Here is a 23721-nt window from a genome sequence, read left to right on the forward strand (position 1 = left end):
AGAACAATTCAAGCCTACTTTAAAGGTGAACTTTCTTGAGCTAAAACAGGGGTATCAGACGCGATTTCATTTAGGGCCACATCAGGGTTGTGTTTGACCTCGGGGGCTGGGGTAGCCGTGGACATGGATAGCTTGACATCACTTGTGTCGGGGGCTCTTGTGGTGGCCCGAGCGCTCTGCCAACGAAAACAGGCTCCGGAGCTGCATTTTTGGCTACAATAGCTTCCTGCAACTCTGCCAGTGGAAACAGAGCTCGAGAGGCCTCCTGTGGCCCTCCTGAGGTTCATTTTCAACTGAAACAGCCTCCTGCAACTCTCTGCCAGTGAAAATGGAGCTTGGGAGGGCCGTGTCTTTGCTGTCAAAGACACAATGGGCTGGTTCTTCCAGGACTGAAGGACTGAATCTGGCCTTTGGGCCTTGAGTTTGACACCCCTGAGATAAAGCATGTGGAATGTAAGGGTGGCAAGGAAGAGAAGCCTTGATTAGCTGCCTTAGCAAAATAAATCTCCTCCATCTTTGGCAAATGATTACAGGTATTATAATTTACAGTTTTGTTTACTTTTAATAATGTGTGCAATATTTTCTCTCATGTGCATACACACTTGACGCTGGAAATCAGGATTTTTAAAACTGATCTTTTTGTGTTAGTAGTAGACATGCTTGATAGAGGTAGCCCTTAACTAAGAACCACTTGTTCAGCGATCATTTACCAGTTACAATAATACATTTTTTTTTACAAAAGTGAATTAGAACTGTTCTTCACAGTTATGACCATTGCAGCATCCCCATGTTCATGTGATCAAAATTTGGGCACTTGGAAACTGGCATGTATTTACTATGGTTGGAGCATCCTGGGGTCATGTGATCATTATATATGGACTTCCCAGCTAGTTTTCAACAAGCAAAGTAAATGGGGGAAGCCAAGTTCATTTTAAAACTGCAGTGATTTGGTTAATAGTCATGGTCAAAAAGGTCATAAAATTGGGCGTGACTCACTTAACAACTGACTTACTTAGCAACATAAATTTTGGTTCCAAATGTGTTTGTAAGTTGAGGACTATCTGTACTCCAAAATTTGTCTAATTCTGATCTGTACATATTTTTATGACTGAAACCACCATAACATATCCCTATTTTGTTGAGGAAAATATTCCGGAATTTTAATCTGGAGTCTACTAAAGAGTCTACTTTTCTTTAGGGCCTTAACTGCTTTTTATTGCTTTAAAAATACTATATTAACTGCTTTGAAACCAGTTAAAACTATTCCCTATTATAATATAAGTATCTATAATATATATATAAAACCTATTTAGATCTTTACCCATTCTAAAAATTTAATATCTGCATATTTTATCTACAACAGCCTTGAGGTTAAAATATGGTTTACCTTTTCCACAAGGAGTTTTCTAGTTATGATTAAGTTTTTCCAGGTATTATTTCAAGCAAATATTTCCTTAACTTGATCATTGGGCACTATCTAATAAAATGAAATTCAATGGTGAAAAGAGTAAGGTTGTACATTTAGGCAAGAAAAACAAAATGCACAGGTACAGTATAGGTAGCACCTTGCTCAATAGTAGTGACTGTGAGAGGGATCTTGGAGTCCTAGTGGACAACCATTTAAATATGAGTCAGAAGTGTGCAGCAGCTGCCAAAAAAGCCAACACAGTTCTAGGCTACATAAACAGAGGGACAGAATCAAGATCACGTGAAGTGTTAAAACTACTTTATAATGCCTTGGCAAGGCCACATTTGGAATACTGCATTCAGTTTTGGTTGCCACAATGTAGAAAAGATGTGGAGACTGTAGAAAGAGTGCAGAGAAGAGTAACAGGGATGATTAGGGGACTGTAGACTAAAACATATGAAGAACGGTTGCAGGAACTGGATATGTCTAGTTTAATGAAAAGAAGGACTAGGGGAGACATGATAGCAGTGTTCCAATATCCCAGGGATTGCCACAAAGAGGGAGTCAAACTATTCTCCAAGGCACCTGAGGGTAGAACAAGAAGCACTGGGTGGAAACTAATCAAAGAGAAAAGCAACTTAGAATTGAGGAGAAATTTCTTGACAGAACAATTAATCAGTGGAACAGCTTGTCTTCAGAAGTTGTGAATGCCCCAGCACTGGAAGTCTTTAAGACGATGTTGGATAGCCATTTGTCTGAAACGGTATAGGGTTTCCTGCCTGGGCAGGGGGTTGGACTACAAGACCTCCAAGGTCCCTTCCAACTCTGCTATAGTTTTGTATTAATTAGGAATCATGTTAGCTGATTAAGAATATTTTATATGTCAAAAAAGAGAATTAAATTCACTTATGACTTATCATTTTCTTGCCTATCCAATATAGTTTAATTTCATTTTGATAGGCTCAAGTGTAGAAATTAAATAAGAATTTAATAATGTGCTGGCAAAAAGGAAGAACAGTATATCAATTCACATCTACAAGAACGTATGCAATATTAAAAGAAAAGCAATGTATAAGAAGTGGGAAAAGAAACTATCAACAGTTAAGGATGTCTAAAAGTAACTTTGAGAAAAAAGTTGGGAAGAACTTTCTTTGGGAAGAAATATTTTCTGACTTTAAATAAATACAATCCCTTTCCCCACACAGAACACAGCTAGTCATTTGTTTGATGGTAAAGAGTGCACATAAACATTAAATAGTGCAAAGTATCTGTCAAAGAATTTGAGAACAGGATAGGAAAGACTGAAAAGGGAATAATGGTTTGTTTAATATTAAATAAAATTAAAATTGGCAAAAAAAATCAAGTTGACCAAATCCCACATTTTCATTTGAGACCTTGCAGGATGCTTTTTAAGATTTGACAATCTTGTAAGACTTTGGCCATTAGAAATGTAATTTTTATTGTTATTTTTGACATGTATAGACTCTTCTTAGGTTATCAGTAATTTATAGGTAAACGTAAAGATTCCCTTCACACATATGTGCTAGTCGTTCCCGACTCTGGGAGGCAGTACTCATCTCCATTTCAAAGTTGAAGAGCCAAGCTACCAACCTTTCTGATCTATAAGCTCAGCATCTTAGCCACTGAGCCAGCGTGTTCCCTAAATCAGTGATTTAGGAACCATTAAACTAGGGAGACCAGTTAAGTACAACGAAGCTCATATATATTCAAACCATATCAGGAGTCTACTGCTTTGTAACAACTTATCTCAACTTACACTTGAAGAATAAATCAAGCTACCAAATTTCCAGCCCTACTATTAATAAACATTAATGTACATACAAACACATGCTATGCCTTCACGAGCATGCCAGGGTTCACATCCTGCACACTTCCAGCCAGTAGATCCAGGCTTGCACACACATTGTCCAGTGAGAGGGTCACAAGGAACAGGCAGTGAACCATGTGGATGACACTCACACTCTTGACAAGATCCACCAGGAATTTTTGGGTTCCCAGTGTATCCAGGAGAACATCTAGAGATTGAAAAATGTAATAAAAAAGAACTTTAGAATTTTAGTGCAAATGGCTTTCTATGAATGAATCAAGATATTCTTCTGATTAATTCTGTTATTTACACTTTTACACATTTTAAACAAAAATGTTCTTTGAATATAGAAATGTAAGCTAAAATTGATGCAGTTTTCTATATTATCCTGAAAAATAATGGCATCAAAATTCATGTATATACAATTCACAATACATAAAACATTATGCATTTGGAGTGAAAGAGGAGAACTTATGCTCCCTATTCAACAGCACATGATGAAAGCCAAACACAAAGCATTCCATAGTTTGTTTTATGCATTTTACAACCCGCATTTTCACATTCTTAAATTTGCTTGATTTTTTTTCTTGAAATTACTGTTCAACAATATTATGTTCTTTAATCAATATAATTTCCCACCTTTTTCTCTACAAGGACAATTATTGTTTCTCTTCTATGAATTTTCTTCTATTGCTATTGTCTTTTTATTGATAATATGTTAATATTTAGAAAATGCTTTATAAACAATATGCTTATGGATGCAAAATGGACATGCTGTTTTTTGCATTGCTTAGTTATTGGGAGGAAAGTGAATGCTTTCTATTGTTTAATAGAAAGTTATGAAGGAAATATCAGAGAAACGCCATGAAGTCATCATCTAATCAAATAGCTCTGCCCACTGAAATATGTATTACATCCTAGAAATCAAATGTCTCATTAGATCATGAAATGATTGCTAATATCTTGCAAATAATTTATCACTTTAGAGTTACAGCATGAATTATGAGATTAAAAACATATTCCTTTCATTATAATTGCTAATGGATAAAGGTTTGTGGAATGGCTTTTAATTAGGCTAACACAAGCATACTCTATCTCCATCCATCACCTATCTATCTATCTATCTATCTATCTATCTATCTATCTATCTATCTATCTATCTATCTATCTATCTATCTATCTATCTATCTACCTACCTACCTACCTACCTACCTACCTACCTACCTACCTACCTACCTACCTACCTACCTACCTACCTACCTACCTACCTATCTATCTATCTATCTATCTATCTATCTATCTATCTATCTATCTATCATCTATCTTTGCACCTCTGCTGATTCTAGAAATGGCCTGTTGCAAAATACTTTCATTTTGATTCTTTTAAATACCTTACCTTTCACAGTACTGTCCTTCATATCCAGGTGGACAAGCTGTACATCGGTAATCGTTAACTCCTTCAACAATACACGAGGGACTGAAACTTGTATTAAAAAAAATAACACAGTTAACTCTTTCCTTTACTGAAGACACATTAGCTTCAAAGAAGAGCTTCACACAACTTTAAATCTCTGCTCCTCTAAATCATGCTATCAATTTAAATTGTTTTATTTCTAAAATAACTTAAATATAGGCAGATATCACATAACCTGCATCTTGTGAAAGCCTATAATGCTTCTAGAAGACCAACGTACATGCTTTTAGAAAGTAAACAACCATGAAACTATGAGAAGATCTTAAATATATTTGTATATAAATTTAATAATAGTAATATAATGTCATTCTCCCTGGAAGTATCAATCCTCAGTTATGTATTTTGCTGTCCATGGTAGTAAAAATATTGCATTTCCTTTAAAATGCTATGAAGCGGTCCACCATTTCTCCTTGAATGGTAATAGTTTTAAATCTCATTTCCTAATGTATAATATTTGTTAGATTTTTTTAAATTCTAGATCAACAGTTAATTACTATTAGATTCTGATAGTAAATCAAGGATAGAGGTTTTGATAGTATTGCTAACTAGCTCTCACCTTTTGTTTTTTCAAACCTTTTTTGGCTTGTAAAAAGAATGTACAGTATATACCTTTTGCCACCTAGCAAGTAAATACATGAATTTTAAAAAAAATATTATTTCAGTAGAAATTACAAGAAAACACAGTTTTCAGGATACCTATTTTATTTGGAATTCAATTTATTTTTTGGAAGACAAGAGATTGTGAGAAGTTAGTAAAAGAAAAGAAAAGAAAAGAAAAAAGCTTTCCAGTATGCTAGCACAACCTGGTCCCTACTTTACTTTCTGACAGTGGAACCAAGTATTACAAATAGTTCATGTCAAATTGGAAAGAGGATTGGAAGTTAGTTTCCTCTCTCCTTCTAGTTTACTTTATCATCTAGATGGAAAGGGAGTGTGATGTAGGACCATTTGGGCAAAAGATACGGCAGCCAGTTCATTTCTGTCTTCATAGGAATCATATTTTCAGTATCCAATATTATACGATTGAGGATAAAACACAACATATGCATTTATATCACACGTACAGTAGATGTCATGCATAACTATTGATCACAGCAGCAATAGTAACAGCTGCTTTGCAAGGAAAGCACACAAGTTCGTTCTTCCCCCTTTTTTCTTTTTATTTCAACCCTTCCATTCCACTGTATATTTCAGGATATAGAAATATCAATGCGGGTACTTAAGACAAATCCTGCATTTAATTCCCAGGACATTTAAATATTACATTATACAAAATTAAGCCAGTCTTGTATTAATTTTGTGGGGGATAATTACCAATCTGCTTTAAAAACTGGAATTGCTGGACTGATTTATTAGTAACTCTCTGAACAGTCAGAAAACTAATTTGGCTAGAGTATGAAAATGATATTGTATATTCAGCCCTGGAGCACAGATTGTGCTGCAATCTTCAGGGTTATTTTATTTTGACTGGTAATACTGTACTTATTTATTATACAGAGATGACACATAGATGTTGCCCTTTAAATTTTATTGTATAAATCTAGTGAATCTGAGGCAGAGTAGAACCAGATGTATTCAGATTAAAATTACCAGCATTCCTTATCCAGCAGAGGCAAATTTGAAATAAGTAGTTTCATTGAAAAACAAAGTTGATAAATTTATTTTTTTTCCTCTCCCAAGTGTTCCCTATCAAAAGTTCATATAAAATGTAAAACATGCATCAGAATATCTTTGAAATTAGAGTGAGCTTTGAGAAGGCAGAATTCTTTCTGCTTGCAAAACTACTTTTCTGAACATTAACATATAAACATAATAGAATTCCTATGTGGTTTGTTAGAAGAGGTCCAACAATAATGGTGGCTATGATACTGTCAGCCTCAAGCTGAATGGGTTGACAAGTTCCATGTTCGAGCTCCTCGTCTGCTCTGCAAGTTCTACTCTGCCTATCCTGACAAGCCCTGATTCTTGGATAGTCCGCTAATTTTTGTTTTTGTTTTTTTCCCCCTTCCCCTTTCTCTCTTTTGTGTCTTGTTGTCTGTCTGTTTGTTTGTGTTCTTTTCGTTTCTGCAAGTCTGACCGCCCTTTTCTGAAGGAGGGCCGGATGTCAGCCTCTGCTTTACTACTGCTTTGGCTGCCATTGAAACGGGGAGGGGGGGGTCTTGGTATTTGGGAGGGGAATCATTATGTGCTGGAGGAAGATTCTAGACGCTGTCCTGACCATCTGTCCGCCCCGTGCCAACTCAATGAAGCGGTGGACGTGATGAACCAGGGACTTGAAGCTGTTAGGGACTGGATGAGGGCTAACAAGCTTGTACTCAACCCAGAAAAGACCGAGTGGCTGTTGTGTTTCCCTCCCAAAAATTTGGCTACTGTTCCACCACTCAGGCTGCGTGGTCAAATTTTACACCCCTCAGACAGGGTTCGCAACTTGGGAGTCCTCCTGGATCCACAGCTGACCTTTGATCACCACCTGTCGGCTGTGACCAGGGGAGCATTTGCCCAGGTTCGCCTGGTGCGCCAGTTGCGACCCTACCTGAACCGGGAGGCTCTCACAACAGTCACTCGCGCCCTCGTGACCTCTAGGCTGGAATACTGCAATGTGCTCTACATGGGGCTGCCCTTGAAGAGCATCCGGCGGCTTCAGCTAGTCCAGAATGCGGCCGCGCGAGTGATTGTGGGTGCACCTCGGTTCGCCCACATAACACCTATCCTCCGCGAGCTGCACTGGCTACCTGTTGATCTCCGTGTGCGCTTCAAGGTGCTTCTTACTATCTACAAAGCCCTTCATGGTAGTGGATCTGCGTACTTGGGAGACCGCCTCCTGCCAATCACCTCCTCTCGACCCATAAGATCGCATAGATTAGGCCTCCTCCGAGTGCCATCTGCCAGCCAGTGCCGGCTGGCAACTACGCGGAGGAGAGCCTTTTCAGTAGCAGCTCCGACCCTCTGGAACGATCTCCCCGTGGAGATTCGTACCCTCACCACCCTTCAGACCTTCTGCACAGCCCTCAAGATCTGGCTATCCCGCCAGGCCTGGGGGTAAGACCATAGTCCGCCCCCACCCGAATGTTGTATGAATGTTGCTTGGTTTTAATTATATATTGTGTTTTTATGTTATTGTATGTCTTCCCCTCCCATACAAGTTGTTAGCCGCCCTGAGTCCCCTCAGGGAAAAGGGCGGCCTATAAATAAACTCAATTTAAAAAAAAATTAATCTCATTGCACATGTGGAGGAAGGGAGTTTCCCGCCAAGGTTAACTGTCCAGCATTCCACCCTGATGATGTTTTTTGAAGATATCTCCCACCTGACAGTTGGGTGAATTATAATTGGACTATGTTTGTTTGTTTGTTTATTATATTTATATGCCGCCCTTTTCCCCCGAAGGGGACTCAGGGCAGCTCACAACTCAAACCAGGGAAGGGGGATACAGACAAAAAATTAAAAAAAGAAACATAACAATGCATAATTTAAAACACACAACAGTCATACCATTCGAGACGGGGGCAACAGTTCTTTAGCCCCAGGCCTGTCGGAACAGCCAGATTTTAAGGGCTTTGCGGAAGGCCTGGAGGGTGGTGAGGGTTCGAATCTCCACGGGGAGTTCATTCCAGAGGGTCGGAGCAGCCACAGAGAAGGCTCTCCTCCGGGTAGTCGACACTGGCCGGCGGATGGAATTCGGAGGAGGCCTAATCTGTGGGATCTAATCGATCTAGTGGAGATAATTGGCAGCAGGCGGTCTCTCAAGTACCCAGGTCCAATACCATGAAGGGCTTTATAAGTGACGACTAGCGCCTTGAAGCGTATCCGGAGACCAATAGGCAGCCAGTGCAGCTCGCGGAGGATAGGTGCTACGTGGGTGAACCGAGGTGCACCCACGATCGCTCGCGCGGCTGCATTCTGGACAAGCTGAAGTCTCCGAATGCTCTTCAAGGGCTGCCCCATGTAGAGCACGTTGCAGTAGTCCAGTCTAGAGGTCACAAGGGCACGAGTGACTATTGTGAGGGCCTCCCGGTTCAGGTAGGGACGCAACCTATACATGATATTCTTTGCTTTCGCGCCTAATTAACCAGATTCAGCTTAGCTTCATTACTATTCGTTTGTAATTAGTAAAAGTACACTTAATTTCTAACAAATGGAGTTGAGTGCCTTCTTTCCTGATTATTAAATGAAGCAGCACCTGACAGATACTGATAAAATGGTAATCGTAGGACAGTATGATAATGGGAGAAGCCTCAATCTTTAATAGTGGTGATCTAATATGTGACTCAAGAGAAGCGGGAAGAATTCAACTGTTGGAAGTATGTGCCATTATATTTGCAGTGATTTGTAATGCAAAATTACAATGTGAGGGCTCGTTGCCTTAGAAGAGTAAGGAAAATCCCCAGGGACGACTCACACCCTGGATGGCACTTCTTTACTGTCTTACCAGGGCTGAAATCCAGCAGGTTCTGACAGGTTCTGGAAAACCAGTAGCGTAAATTTTGAGTAGTTTGGAGAACAGGCAAATGCCAGCTTTCGCTGGCCCCAGAGTGGGATGGGAATGGAGATTTTGTAGTATCCTTCCCCTGTAGTGGGGAGGGAATGGAGATTTTGTAGTATCCTTCCTCTGGAGTGGGTAGGAATGGAGATTTTGCAGTATCCTTCCCCTGGAGTAGGAGGGAATGGAAATTTTGCAGTATCCTTCCCCCGGAGTGGGTAGGAATGGAGATTTTGCAGTATCCTTCCCTTGGAGTGTGGCGGGAATGAAGATTTTGCAGGATCCTTCCCCTGGAGTGGGATGGAAATGGAGATTTTGCAGTATCCTTCCCCTGGAGTGGGATGGGAATGGAGATTTTGTAGTATCCTTCCCCTGGAGTGGGATGGGAATGGAGATTTTGCAGTACCTTCCCCTGGAGTGGGATGGGAATGGAGAATTTGTAGTATCCTCCCCCGGAGGGGGATGGGAATGGAGATTTTGCAGTATCCTTCCCCTGCCATGACCACCAAGCCATGTCCACCAAGCCACACCACTCCCACCAAGCCATGCCCACAGAACCGGTAGTAAAAAAAAATGAATTTCACCACTACCTCCTATCACCAGAAAGGAGATATCGAAGCATAGCCAGCCACACAAACAGGCTGAAGAACAGTTTCTATCCATGGGCTGTCAGATGCCTGAATGCGAAATAATATCATAACTACTTAGTATGATGGACTTGCAGGGCTGGCACAACGTGTAACATGTTCACATGTTCGCAATAGGACTGGGTGTTTGTTAATATGATTCATTGGGTTAGGGATTTTCTGTCTTCACTGTTAGTTATATTGTATTGGGGGGGGTGCACTGAGGGAGCTCAACCAATCTCATTGTACATACATTGTTCATTGACAAATAAATAATTCTAATTCTGACCCAGATTAACACAAAAGAAACACTATGGCATTCAAAACCCACAGAAAAGCATTCCTTTTCTTATGCTAAGAGCCAGCATCCTCTTCCACCTTGCTTATAATGCATTAAATCAATAGTGCTTGAATGAATAATAAAATTATGCAGTTGTAAAAAATGTAAAGAGATTGATCACTCACAAACTCATTATCATCACATTGTCAATTCACTAAAAATAGACCCACAAACCAAATCACATTATCCAGATGAGGATTGTTTTTATGTTATGTTGCACACTGAAAACTGAATGTCGGATGAAGAAATAGGAAAGCATTAAAAAATTTAAAGATGTAAACTGGCCTTTACAGGGAGGTAAAGCAGACAAGCAGGCTATACTGGACCCCACTGTTTCATAATAATCTACAACACACCAACTCTGAATACAGACCTATACCTATACAGGATTCAGCCTGTCAGCACCTATTTGGGAGAACTGGTTGTTAACCTACTAAGCAGTTCGGAGAACCGGTTGTTGGAAGAAATCTCATATAACTTTTTTCCTACTTTATAGGGCTAATCCTATAAAGAAGGCAGGAAGAAAATACTCTGTTGTTGTTTCTAGCCTCATCTTTATTGCCCTGCTTACAGAAACTGCCTCTCCGGTTAACCCTTATTATATTGTAACAGCTAAGGCGAAGCGCCCATCGACCTGAGTGACCTTGACTTGGCCAAGCCCACCCAGTCACATGACCACTGAGCCCCACCTACCAAGCTGGTCATTAGGGCAGAGAACCAGTTGTTAAATTATTTGAATCCCACCACTGCCTATACAGAACCACCCTGCTACTTCAGAGCAATCACTTGTAACTTTTAGTCCTGTGGTTTTGATTAGTGGTCACTCCAGATTCTATGACATGTTCATAATCAAAGTATGAGCACAATAGAACCCTTCTAGTTATATTTCCTATGGGTTACAGGCGCTTACTGATTGGAGATGGTATATATGACTAGCAGTCATTGAAAATAACAGAGCTGCCAAGGGTTAACTATAAATAATCCAAAAGACAAAAGAGCAAGGAGGATTGAGATTATCTGATTTGAAATTGTATTTGGAATATAGAACATAGACATATAGGGTTGAAAGGGACCTTGGAGGTCTTCTAGTCCCAACCTGATTCCAGATAAATGGCTCTCACTCTCTTCTTGAAAACCTCCGGTAATGGAGCACCTACAAGTTTTGGAAGTAAACTGTTCCACTGATTAATTGTTCTCATTATCAGGAAATTTCACCTTAGTTCTAGGTTGGATCTCTCTTTAACAATCTTTTTAATGATTTTATAGCCTGCTATTTGGTTGTGGATGATAAGAGTACTTGCTCCTGGGAACTAAGAATTTTGGAAGGGCATAACCTCAGAATTGGATGGCAGGTCTTTTTGTGTTACCACAAAGTTAAGTTTAATAAAGCTTTGAAAAAATTACTCTGTAATAAGTGAAGAATAGAAATAAATTCATATTGTACCTGAAAACATCATTATAGGTCTCAGCACAAAAAGCATTTTACAGAAAAGAAACAGCAAGCAAAGAATGAGGGTTAGCTGTTAGAAGAAAGCTGTTAGAAGAAAAGCATAGATAATATAAAATGAAATTAAGAGAGCAATTAACAGAGAGGGATTTAGTTTTCATTGGTTTTTATATGCAGAATTAAGAGAAAGATATAATAGAATATTTGTAGTTTAGGGTTAAACTGTAGGGTCCTTGGTGGTCTCTGACCTCAATGGTTTTCTTACATATGTTTCATTACCAAACTAGTAGGGGTGAAATTCGACCGGTTCTATCTGTTTCGGATGAACTTGTAGTGGTTCCACCCACCCACTCGGATGTCATCACATCCCCTTTTTGATACTCTGTGCATACGCAAAAGGCATGCGCAGAGGTGGTACATGTGATTGAAGTGCGCACACGCATGCTCACATTTGCGAACCTGTATCAAAGGTAAGTTGATTTCACCCCTGCAAACTAGATAACATCAGCAATGCATGATGAGGTTACTTACTTTGGTAATGAAATGTTTGCAAGAAAATCAGCAAGTTCAGAGAGCACCAAGGACCCCACAGAAAAATTTAAGGTAGATAACCAGACATTTAGAATTGAATAGCATAAGCTAAAACTGAACTATCTATAAAAAATGAACATGTAAGTGCCAAAATGTATAAACTTTTTCTGAAATTTGAGGCTGAAGAAAAAAATGTATGATAAAATAGGTTAAGAATTTTGGACATAATATACTGATGGAACAATGGTAAAATATGTGGCTGAACAGACTGAAATGCACATTACATTATAATTTAAAACATTTTTTAAAAATAAAATGATGGGTTATTATCATATAACTCTTGAAAAATTATCCTAAATGCATAAAGGTATTTCATATCTATGCTATAAATGTAGACGACAGGAAGGGTCATTTTATCAAGCCTAGTGGATTTGAAAAAGAACTAGAAAATTTTGGGTTCAAATATACAAAGTGATACAAAGAATTTTCAAGATCAGCATTCAAATGATGGAAGCAAGAACTTTTCTTGCTGTGAATAAAGGATAAACAATTAGATAAAAGCCATGGAAGATTATTTTTACATATGGTTACTGCTGTGAAACTATTATATGCACAAATGTGAAAAGATTCTGAAAGAATTACAATGGAGGAATGATTGGTAAAGAAGATAAATTTAGTAGAGATGGCAAAATTGATTAGGAAAAGGAAATATCTTCATTTATTAGTGATTGGAAATCCCCTATAGACTTTTTAAGGAAGAAAAAGGTGAAGAGTAAAATATGGACAGAAGGAAATTAATTATATAATCTAGAGGTAGAGAGTAAAATGTATTTATTACTGATGTTAAGAAGGTTCGAAACTTCTTTATAATCTTTTCTTTCTATTGTCTTTTTCGTCTTTCTTTCTTTCTTTCTTTCTTTCTTTTTTCTTATCTATTCATTGCTTTTCTTTTTTCTCCATTTTTCCTCTAAAATTTGTATTATTTTTCTCAGTAAAATTTCTACGTATATTTCAATCAAACAAACAAGAATAAAGCGTTCAGAACTTTATTCTTTTTAACTTTACCTAAACTGTATAATAAAAATAATTGCACAATTACAGGAACTGCTACAATATATATATTTATGAAGTCCATGCACGAAGTGTTTCCTTTTATCTGTTTTAAATATGCTATCACTCAGCTTCATTGTACATTCCTAGGATCTGGAATTAACTTCCACTATACTATGTATAATTTGATAACTTTGATCTTGTTCCTTTTACTTACATTTGTCATAACATAACATATACCTTTTCTACTGCCTCTGAATTATTTTAGTTTTTTATTTTCTGCATATTCTCCATTTCTACAATATCTTCCTAAAAGTTTGATGACCCAGAAACATAGTTATGGTATACTTTCATTTAAATTTGCTTTAGATTCTCCAATAATTGCAAAATAAAAAGTAGAAAATAAACATATTTCTATGGCATTTCAGTGCTTAAAAAGCATGTGCCTCATCTAAATATAATACCTATAATACAGGGGTGTCAAACTCAAGGCCTGCATGCACGATCTTAGGGTATTTAGATCTGGCCCATGGGGCCAGCCTGGAGACAGTGAAGAACCAGTCCGGAGTGCCTCTGCCAGAGAAAACGGAGTACGGAGGAGCCATAAGTGACATTCCCAAGTTCCATTTTTGACTGCAATGGCCTTCTGCAACTCTATGCCAGAAAAAAATGGAGCCTAGGAGGGCTGCACATGGTCCTCTTGAGCTCGGTTTCTGACTGCGACAGCCTCCTGCAATCCTCTGCCAGTGAAAACAGAGCTCTTTTTTCATTCATAGCAAAATTTATCCACCAATATGAGTTCTTGAAATCCACATTATCAATGATAAACTATTGTGTGGAATTGAAACTTTCTCAGTCATGCTTATTGCATAAAAACACAGGGTAAACTAATTGGGTTGTGTAGCAGAAATAAAGTGATGGTTGTCCTCTTTTTGTCTAGATAAATCTCTTAAAAGAAGTGAAAAAGGGAGCCTTATAGAATGTTGCAAGCGTGAGACTGATTTGTGTACAGAGATTTATTAGGTGTCTTTCATTTGAAGAAACATATGGACTAGTATGTCAATGGATAATTAAATCTGTGTGTGAGATGTGCATGAAATATCAGTGTTGTCTGCACAAATGCACACGCAGAATTAAGGATACAGCCAATGGTGAGATATTCAGCACTGCAAAAGATGGAAATCAACACTGTGTATCTTTTATATAAATAATCTGATACAAGATATAAATAGGATGATAAAAAATTGACTTCTTAGCATGAAATTAATATAATTTTAAGCCACATTTGGAAAAGAATAATGGGATGAGAGAGTCATTAGCGTGACAGATAAATTGATTCAGCATGATAATATTGGCTTTAAATTATGTGATCATTCACAAGTCATCCCAGACCAACATAACATTAAAGAAGGACTCAATACATTACTAACCCACTGCATGGCACTGTCATGCTTTTATCGCAGCACAAAATATGAGCAGAAGCTTCCCTACACCTCCCTTGTGACTGCATTGAACTTGAGAGTTGTACTGTAGCTTCACTTGTGAATATAATTTTTATAATGTTCATTCATTATCCACTGACTATTACATTGTCAACTCTTTATGGATTCCTAAATAACTAACTAGCCTAGAAGCCATTTCTGAAAGAGACAATTTAGCAGAAGTGGTGCAGTCACTACTCAGTGTGATACGATAGGCAGGATTTCACTGAGGAACCCAAGGGAAAGTTAGACTAAAGACAAAGAGAGTCAATGTAGTGTCATGGTTATAGTGTTGCATTCAGACAAAGTCCATTCTCAAGCACTGAAGCTCCCGGGGTAACTTGGAGTGACTCTCTCAGTCCAATTTACCTCACAGAATGTTGAGGTAAAATGAGAGGTGTTAATATATAAGCCCCTTGAACTCCCATGGAAAGGTAGAATACAAACAAAAGGGCATAAGTAATCCCTGCTTACTTGTTGCTTGATATGGTCAAAGGGCAGGCACAAGGCTGACAGTCATTGGGATTTCCTTTAACGATCCCATAAAACCCAAGAGCACATTTTTCACAATGGTCACCATCTGTGTTGTGACGACAGTTCTGTGGAGAGAAGCAGAGAAGAGATCATTCTAGTTCTACTGCAAAGTCACAACTATTGGTGATAATGCAGAGATCTAAAAAAAAGTGCACAGGATCAGGTTTCCCCAAAGCCCATAAGATTGAAAATTGATCCTCTTACTCAAAGGTGTAGTGCACCATTAGCTAAGAGATGTCTATTCTATTTTGATATATTTCTGAAAATTTTAGAGTCCTATAAAATCATATTGAAAAGTATGTAGGTGATCCCTATTCATATTATTTTGGTCTGGATAAACCAATATGTTGAAGAACAATATTTTTTTTAATTTAATGGGGATTTATGATCTGACTTTATGAAGTAGAAGTGCAACTTCAGTACTAGTAATATTGAAAAATATGGGGTTAAGTGACCCTCATTCTTGTCAGCGACATATAATTTTTTCATTCCTCTTAGCTTTTGCCCAGTTCTGCAGTTGTATTAAAATAAGATAATATTAAGAATCTGAAGGCACAAGATTGCTTATTTTCTGAACCTGCTTTAAGTTCAGAAATTTTTCCCCCAAGATTTATACTCCAGATAATCCAAATTATTTAAGAAAAGCTTATTTGTTCCACATTACAATACTATAAATTTACAAAAGTGCAGTAGAGATTAGTCAAGCTATTTTGATAAATAATTTTAACTTCCCTACCCACTTATTATTTTTCCATTTTCCCAAAAATTATTTTGTGATCTGTTTTCTTGCCTTCTGCATCAGACTCTTTTGCTTAAGTAAGAATTGTGGAAATAGATAGCTCTAATAGTAATATAAATCACTCCCTAGAAATTATCCAGAGTCATTGGTGTTACTAATACTGGATCACCAAATGCAGATGGAAGAGTCCATGTTCTTCCATTAAAAATAAAACAAAAAAACAAACATCAAGTGGGACAAGTAGTGGGTTCCTACCGGTTCGAACTAGTTTGGCTGAACTGGTAGTGGTATGGCGGCCTGGGCTGCTGGAACTGGCAGCGACCCAGGCCTACCACGCCCCTAAACCAGTTCCTCGGTCTCTTCTGCCAGCACCAGCATGTTTCTGCACATGGGCAGAACAGTTTTATGTCAACTTCGTATGTGCAGCAATGCAAAACAATCTCTCAGAGAACCAGTAATAAACTGATTAGGAACCCACCACTGAATGGGATCTTTTTCTACCCTAGCCTCAGCTGGCTAGTTCTCTGTCATTTGAGCCTTGCTCAGGAAGTTGAATGAGAGGGTGTAAAAGAAGAGAAATGTGGAAGTGGAGGAGGACTAAATAAAATTAAATCACAGAATAATACAATAATTAAATAAAGTTAGAAAATAAAATAAATTACTTTCTGAAACCATTTGGCAGAGAACCCCTTAGTCCTGGCGGGACCACTAATTATGGTTTAAGGTAACCTCATGTGGAGACCCATGCTTGACAGCAGACATTAAATTCTGTCATCATGGAAACACAGCCAATCATGTTTGGGAAGCAAATACATATTTTTGTTTTATTTTTTACTACAAAGAAGCTACTGCTGCTTCTATGGTTAAGTCGGTACTTATTTTCTGAGCATAATGTGAATGACTTCAAAGAAACTTGTTAGTATTTAATAAGTCTTACAATTAAAATGATAAAATCAATAACAAAACTGACATAAAAATTTGTATTGTTCAATAATTCCTATTGACTTCAGCTGCAAAGATATCTTCAGAATCTGGAAAATAGGAATAAAATAAAGCATTTAAAAAAGCATATTTTTATACCTGACAAATTGAGGTTTCGGGGTCACACTTTTCACTATGCCTGTGGCATGAACAAGGGACACAGGCTCCTAGGGCAGGACCTGGCCTTCTGCCAGTATATGGAGAAGCAAGTCTATAAAAACCTGGGGAACAGGTCTGCAAGAAATTAGAAAAACAAACACAGTCCTTAATAAGCTTCATCCCCATTCCTTTTGTCAAACAACTTCTTCCTTCCACCCAATATCTCTTATTTGTACAAAGTACAGGACATCTTAGGTATCAGATTACACAATTTTTCAGAATTTTCCGAACCTCAACAATTTTTTCCTTTCAGAATTTTCCTTCGCTGCAATTCTTCACTGATGTGGAATGAAATGGAAGGCAGAAAGCCACTCAGACATCCAAGCAATGAAACAGAAAGTGATCTGGCATAGATATCAGAATTCTGATATCTAAATCAGAGTTCAGAACAGAAATAATATTAAAAATATGGAATGATGGAGATATACGTATATGGGGGATATAGATTTTATATAAGTATTCCTACAGTATACAGCATTATATTATCATTTACAATATCCCAAACTATAAATAATATATCATAATCTATTGTATGCATAAATAATATACCTACATGGAATTCAAACATCATACTGCAGATCCTATCCTATCCATTCAAATATAATTCATAAGCACTTTAAGATAAACTTTATAGGTACAGGGTATATTACCTCACATGACAAACCAAAATGGCCCACGGGACAATTACATTGTTCAATCAATTGGGCACTTGGAGTTCTTCTTGATACATTTCCTGTATCTGCAACTTCCAGGCTAATCTCAGAAATTCTAACAGAAGAAAACAGAAGGGGGAAAAACAAATTAAACTCTTCAGATTAAATTACACTTTATTTGATAGACAAGAACGTTTACACTCAATGCCTGGGCATTATTTAGAAAAGAAAAGAAAATATCTTAGACTGTCTCTTTAAATTATTTAAAAATTATTTTTGTCATTATTGGCCTGGGCTAGTGGTGTTAATGTAAAAGTATACTTATTCAGTTTAACTTTTATTTTATTTAGAACCCAAATACCAGCATTCTAAAGGCAGAAAAAAAGAAACAAGAAGTTCTACAGACTTCATTGTGACTTATAAATGTTGTCAGCCAGCATCTGTATATTGTCTGTTCATTGTGACTACACTGAAGCAAATGTTGATATAAAGTTATCATGCCAGATATAAATTAGAGATGGGGAACTAAGGCAGAGGGAATCCTTTTTTGTTTGTTTGTAAGAAAAGTTTGTGTGATTTTTACCTAGATAAAAATCTATTCAAAATTTGCACTAATCTGTCACTGGTCTTGTCCTCATTATAGGATGATTACCCTTTGTTAGATGTTGCACTCAAGCAATGTCATGTGGAGATAGGACAATTTTGGAAGGAGGAGAAAAAGGGAAACATTGGGGCAGAAGAGACAAAATGGATATGTATACTAAACAGCAGCTTTGGCAGCAACAATTCAGAAATGTATAAAAACACTTAAAACAAATGGAGGAAAGAGATATCTCAATATGTCTTCACGGATCTTTACCAGAAGTTCTAGTAGTTGTGTTACAAAATACTTGGAAACAAAAGAAACAGTCCATTTGCAGCAAAATAAGCAGAAAAGGCAGATGTAGTTTCTACAAAGGCTGTGGTTTTTTAAAAAAAATTATTTGTAAAGCAAATGGTTCTCATGGCCAGCAAAACTTGGGCTGTTTCTGGAACATCTTTAGTGGATTTTAGTTTGAACTCTGAGACCCGATCAATATCAGGGATCTGGAATTAATTAATAGTAAAATAGAACCCATAGTTCCAGTTCAGCTAGATTAATTATATTAGTCTGCTCTCTTGGAAAAAGAAAAAAAACCCTCTATCCATTTAATGTAAGAAATGTTTCAATGTTCAATCCTAAAATGTTAAAAAGGGAACAACAAAATTAACACAGCAGGAGAAAAATGTTTAGCTTTGGCTTTTTAATGGCAGCTTCTGAATCACTCACTGTAATACTCTTGCTTTCATGCAGAAACATGATTAGTGCTGCTGCTAAATTACATAGCTAATATGGTGCACTGCTGGAATTAAGCTATTTTTACACTTGAAGCTACTGTCAGCATGATGTTTTCTTATAATGTTTTGCTGCAATATATCAATGATCTGCAAGGCTGCATTTACAAACATTTCAGAAATCCCACTTTTATATCTCCTAGGATTAATTTGTGAATAGTCAGTTTTGTCAAAATTATTACCAGCCCATATTTCATCTTTCAAGCCCTGGTCTTGACCATCAGTGTGGATGTGACACAGTTCGTTGAAAATGTTCCGTGACAGGGATAAAATATTTTGTAAACCATTAGGTGCTTTTGTGTTTAGGTCCCATAGCAATAGCAATAGCAATAGCAGTAGACTTATATACCGCTTCATAGGCCTTTCAGGCCTCTCTAAGCGGTTTACAGAGCGTCAGCATATTGCCCCCAACAATCTGGGTCCTCATTTTACCCACCTCGGAAGGATGGAAGGCTGAGTCAACCCTGAGCCGGTGAGATTTGAACCGCTGACCTGCTGATCTAGCAGTAGCCTGCAGTGCTGCATTTAACCACTGCGCCACCTTGGCTCTATAAACCCTAGCCCCATAAACCCTAGCTACTGTCATAGCAGCTTCAGTTGATGAAACTGAAATCAGAATATCTGGGTTCACCAGACAGCCTATTTAGCCACAGAGAAGCACACATATTAAGTATTTGTGGGCTTAGTTTTAAACTATTCAGTCTATACCCATGATGGTGAATCTTTGGCATGCGTGCCACAGGTGGCACACATAGCCTTTTCTAAGGGCACGCAAAGCATTGCCCTATGTCAGCTCCAGCATGCAAGTGCATGCTGGTCAGTTGATTTTTGGGCTTCCAGAGGGTAGGTAAGGGCGTTTTCGCTCTCTACAGGCTTTAGGAAAGCCTGTGAAGCCTGTGGATGATGAAAAATGGGCCCATCAAAACTTTGGAAATCATTTCATTTCATTTTCATTTTATTGGAAATTTATATGCCGCCCTTTTCCCTGAGGGGACTCAGGGCGGCTTACAACAGTAAAGGGAAGGGAGTGCAAGACAAGACTTAAAAAGAAAAGAATCGTGATTAAAAAAAAAATTGATCATAAAAACACAACATTCACTCAACATTCGGGCGGGGTGAGAGTAATCCTATCCCCAGGCCTGACGGGATAGCCAGTTCTTAAGGGCTGTGCGGAAGGCCTGGACTGTGGTGAGGGTACGGATCTCCACGGGGAGGTTGTTCCATAATGTCGGAGCAGCAACTTCTGGTAGGCCCTTGGGCCATTTTTCATCCTCCCTAGGGGCAAAAAAAGGACCTACCAGGCTCACCAGAAGTGTCTGGCTTCGGGAGGGCCTCTTGGGGAGCAGGGGAGACCAAAAACGGATCTACCGGGCCCACTGGAAGTCAGGATACATGCTGTTTCTGGCCTCCAGAGATCCGGGGGGGCAGGGGGGCTGTTTTCACCCTCCCCAGAATCAAAGAAAGCCATGCATGCATGTGGGGGGGGGGCAGTAGGAAGAGTTGTGTGCACATGTGCAGGTGGGCACAATGTGAGGGGGGCATTTAATTACAGGTGTGGGCACACATGCACAATGCTTGTGGTTTTGGCACCCAAGGGAAAAAAGTTTGTGATCACTAGTCTATACAATGTATTGGAAATCATGCTGTTAGGAATCAATGGCAATAATGCTGATGAAACAGTCAGATATTTGATCCATAATATCTTTCCTATTTATATAATTAATAGAAGCTTTTTAGGTCTCTTGATGGTGATCCATGTCAACAGGAAATATTAAACACAAAGCATTTCATCTTTCAAAGACAAGACAGATGTATCATTGAACCATACTTTTAAACCATTGAATTACATTCAAAGGATAACACTTTTGAACATGGGAAGATCTGGAATCACCTCAAGGAGAAAAGGCAATAGAAAGCATAGAGTTGTGAATAAATATGTCCTAATTACTGATTTCAAATCCTCTTATTTTACAGCAGTGTGTCTTTTTTCATATGTTTCTGGATAGCTGTTACAAATGTCACACTTTAGAAAACATAAATAAAAATCAATGAAGAAAAATGATTAATATATCTCAGATTGCAGTACTCCACTATTTACTTTTTAAATAATAACTACTCAATTACATTGTCATTAAAAGAAGTGCTTACTCTCACAATATATAATTGATCTATGCAAAATGTTACTATTAAGATGCACTGATGACTATTGACTTGGACACTTTAATAAGAATTAGACAAATTTGTAGAAGATAGTAGTACTGAGATTATCAATTACAATGACCCAGTGTCACAGAAAATTCCAATTCCTGGGAGATAATAGCAGAAGAATGCTATTATACTCATGAGATACTATTTGGCTTCTCATTGACATTTAGTTGGTTAGGTTCCTATAAAAATGCTATAAGAATGCTATAAGAATGCTAGATTAGATGAGTTTTTCATCATACTTGTATATGGCTCTTCCTAAATCAGCCCAGAAAGTATAGTTAAAACATACATAATGCCAATAAGGTACACTTTTTTCAATAAAGGATGATATTTGTAGTTCATGGTTGAAGTAAATGGCCCTTGGTGCTCTCTGAGCTTGCTTGATTTCTTGCAGATGTTTCATTCCTCAAACTAGGAAACATAATCAATGCTAGTAAGGAGTGTGGTTTGCGGTCAGTTTATATTCTAGTGCAGGGGTCAGCAACCTGTGGCTCTGGAGCTGCATATGGCTCTTCCATCCCTCTGCTGTAGCTCCCTGTCACCAGTCGGCGCCACAATTTTGAGAGAAGCTTCTGGTTGGGAGGGGGGAAGCATAGCTTGCCAGGAGGAGCTCCACAATTGAAAGGGCTTTCGGTTAGGACAGGTAGAGGAAAAAGGATGCCACGTTAGGAGGAGACTTTATGGTGTGGTAACCGGACTTCCGGTTGGCTCCAGAATTGAATTGGGGGTGGGGTGGGGTTCCAGTTAGTACTTTTGTGGCTCTTTGAGTGTTTAAGGTTGCCAATCCCTGTTCTAATGGCTTGCCCTGTCAGTGTTGGTGGGGGTAGTCTTAGAGAGACTATCTGGTTGGGCTGTTAGCTGTTGGCTTCTTTGGCAGTTTCTTGATTGGGGTATTGTTTACTTGATCGTTGGCCTGATGTTAATCCTGGAGCTAATCTGTGCTGATCAGGGTGCTGATTGCTGGTGGAGAGGTGCTTGGGTCTTTTTCATTCTAGAACATGTAAATAAACTAGGCATCTTCACTTAGAAATAATTATGATGCTATTCAGAGATTTTACTAAAAAGTACACATCAGACTTTGGGCAGGCAATACTATGAGAGAGGTGAGTACTGAGTCAAACCAATTAGTTCTTGGACAGTTGGACACTACCAGAACAGGTTAAAGGGAATAGAAGCAAGTGCAGGCAAAAAAAAAGCAAGAAGGAGATGCAAAATCCATGGCTAATTACAGGTCCACAATTTAAGATAGTAGAAGAAAGAATCTTCAAAGTTGGGACATCATTTTTAATGGAAGAACATGGACTCTTCCATTAATCATCATTAATCAAAGCTCAATTTAGAATAATTTCTAGGTTTTGAGCCCTCTGGGAATTTTCATCTTCTGACAAAATTACTATTTTCCTTTTATTGTGGCTAAAGAAAGCTGGAATCTTACATAGATTGTCAACTTTAAGCCCATGGATCTCCACCTAAATAACACAGTGTGGAGAAGTATCTTATGACTTTCCTGTGAAAATGAATCAATCCCTGATGATTGATACTAGTATTTAGTATTACTGATTGCATCATATAAAAGGCTTACCTGCTTTGTCTCATGAATCTGCCATGAGTTGCTTTGATAAGTATGTAATGAATGTTGTACAGGACATCCATGAAATCCTCACGGGTCACAGTCTGAGTGATCCTTGGATCATCACCATAGTATTTCCACTCATGCTGAAAAGAAAGTCATGATAGGAATGCTAATGATTTAACTGTTTCCAAAGGGCCAATGACAAAACAGATTGGAATGAAAAATTACCTCTGTCATTTCTATCTCATGCCTTGTCAACTGGCCATTCAAAGGAGCGACCACATGCCTGACAATAATTCGTGTATGTGTGGGAAGCCCGCCTCTGATTATGACCTGGGGATTGTAAGTTGCAAAACCTGTGTCTTCCCTTGCTTCAAAAAAGATAGCGTATTTCAGCTTTCCTCCGTAAGCCATCAACTAACAAAGAAGAAGACACCACATAAATAATAATATAGACAGGCTGTCAAAATGAAATACAAAGAAATAAGAAAAATAATACTATGGTGAGTATCTGAAGATGCTCTGAAGAATTCCTGAAGAAGCATAAAATAAATTATTAAAATTATGATTTTCATTGCATCAAATACAAATTACAAGAACTATATAATGAAATAAAATGAAATTGTGGATTTTATTTCCCATGCCTATTTAAAAATCAAGCAGTCATGTTTTTTTTTCTGTGCATACCTCAATACCGTATATTTTTTCAATTTGAAATATTAGGATAACCTAGAGTAGAGAATGGATAATATGGGAACTTTTATGCTATATGTTTTAAATTTATACTTATTATGAATTTTATGAGTCAAATGTAAAGGAAAAAGAAGAAAAAAATGT

General features: G+C 38.0%; 1 protein-coding gene across 9 annotated transcripts in view; it reads right to left on the reverse strand.

Moving 5' to 3' along the window:
- Positions 1-23721, reverse strand: part of LAMA2 (laminin subunit alpha 2) — a 474492-nt gene that overhangs the window by 108991 nt on the left and 341780 nt on the right. For 7 of the 9 annotated variants that reach the window (XM_087718512.1, XM_087718505.1, XM_087718506.1 and 4 more), the window contains 7 exons: positions 23113-23301; positions 22894-23027; positions 17727-17844; positions 17017-17151; positions 15138-15262; positions 4633-4719; positions 3251-3444 (listed from right to left, as the gene is read on the reverse strand). In XM_087718512.1, the coding sequence (XP_087574638.1) occupies positions 3251-3444; positions 4633-4719; positions 15138-15262; positions 17017-17151; positions 17727-17844; positions 22894-23027; positions 23113-23301 (982 nt within the window). The remainder of the gene's footprint in view (positions 1-3250; positions 3445-4632; positions 4720-15137; positions 15263-17016; positions 17152-17726; positions 17845-22893; positions 23028-23112; positions 23302-23721) is intronic. The other 2 variants (XM_087718507.1, XM_087718510.1) reach the window with 1 other exon arrangement.

The sequence above is a fragment of the Thamnophis sirtalis genome, unplaced genomic scaffold, assembly GCF_051295495.1.
Source record: "Thamnophis sirtalis isolate CommonGarterSnake01/CBP01778 unplaced genomic scaffold, rThaSir2_p1.2 scaffold_6, whole genome shotgun sequence".
Lineage (NCBI taxonomy): Eukaryota > Metazoa > Chordata > Lepidosauria > Squamata > Natricidae > Thamnophis > Thamnophis sirtalis.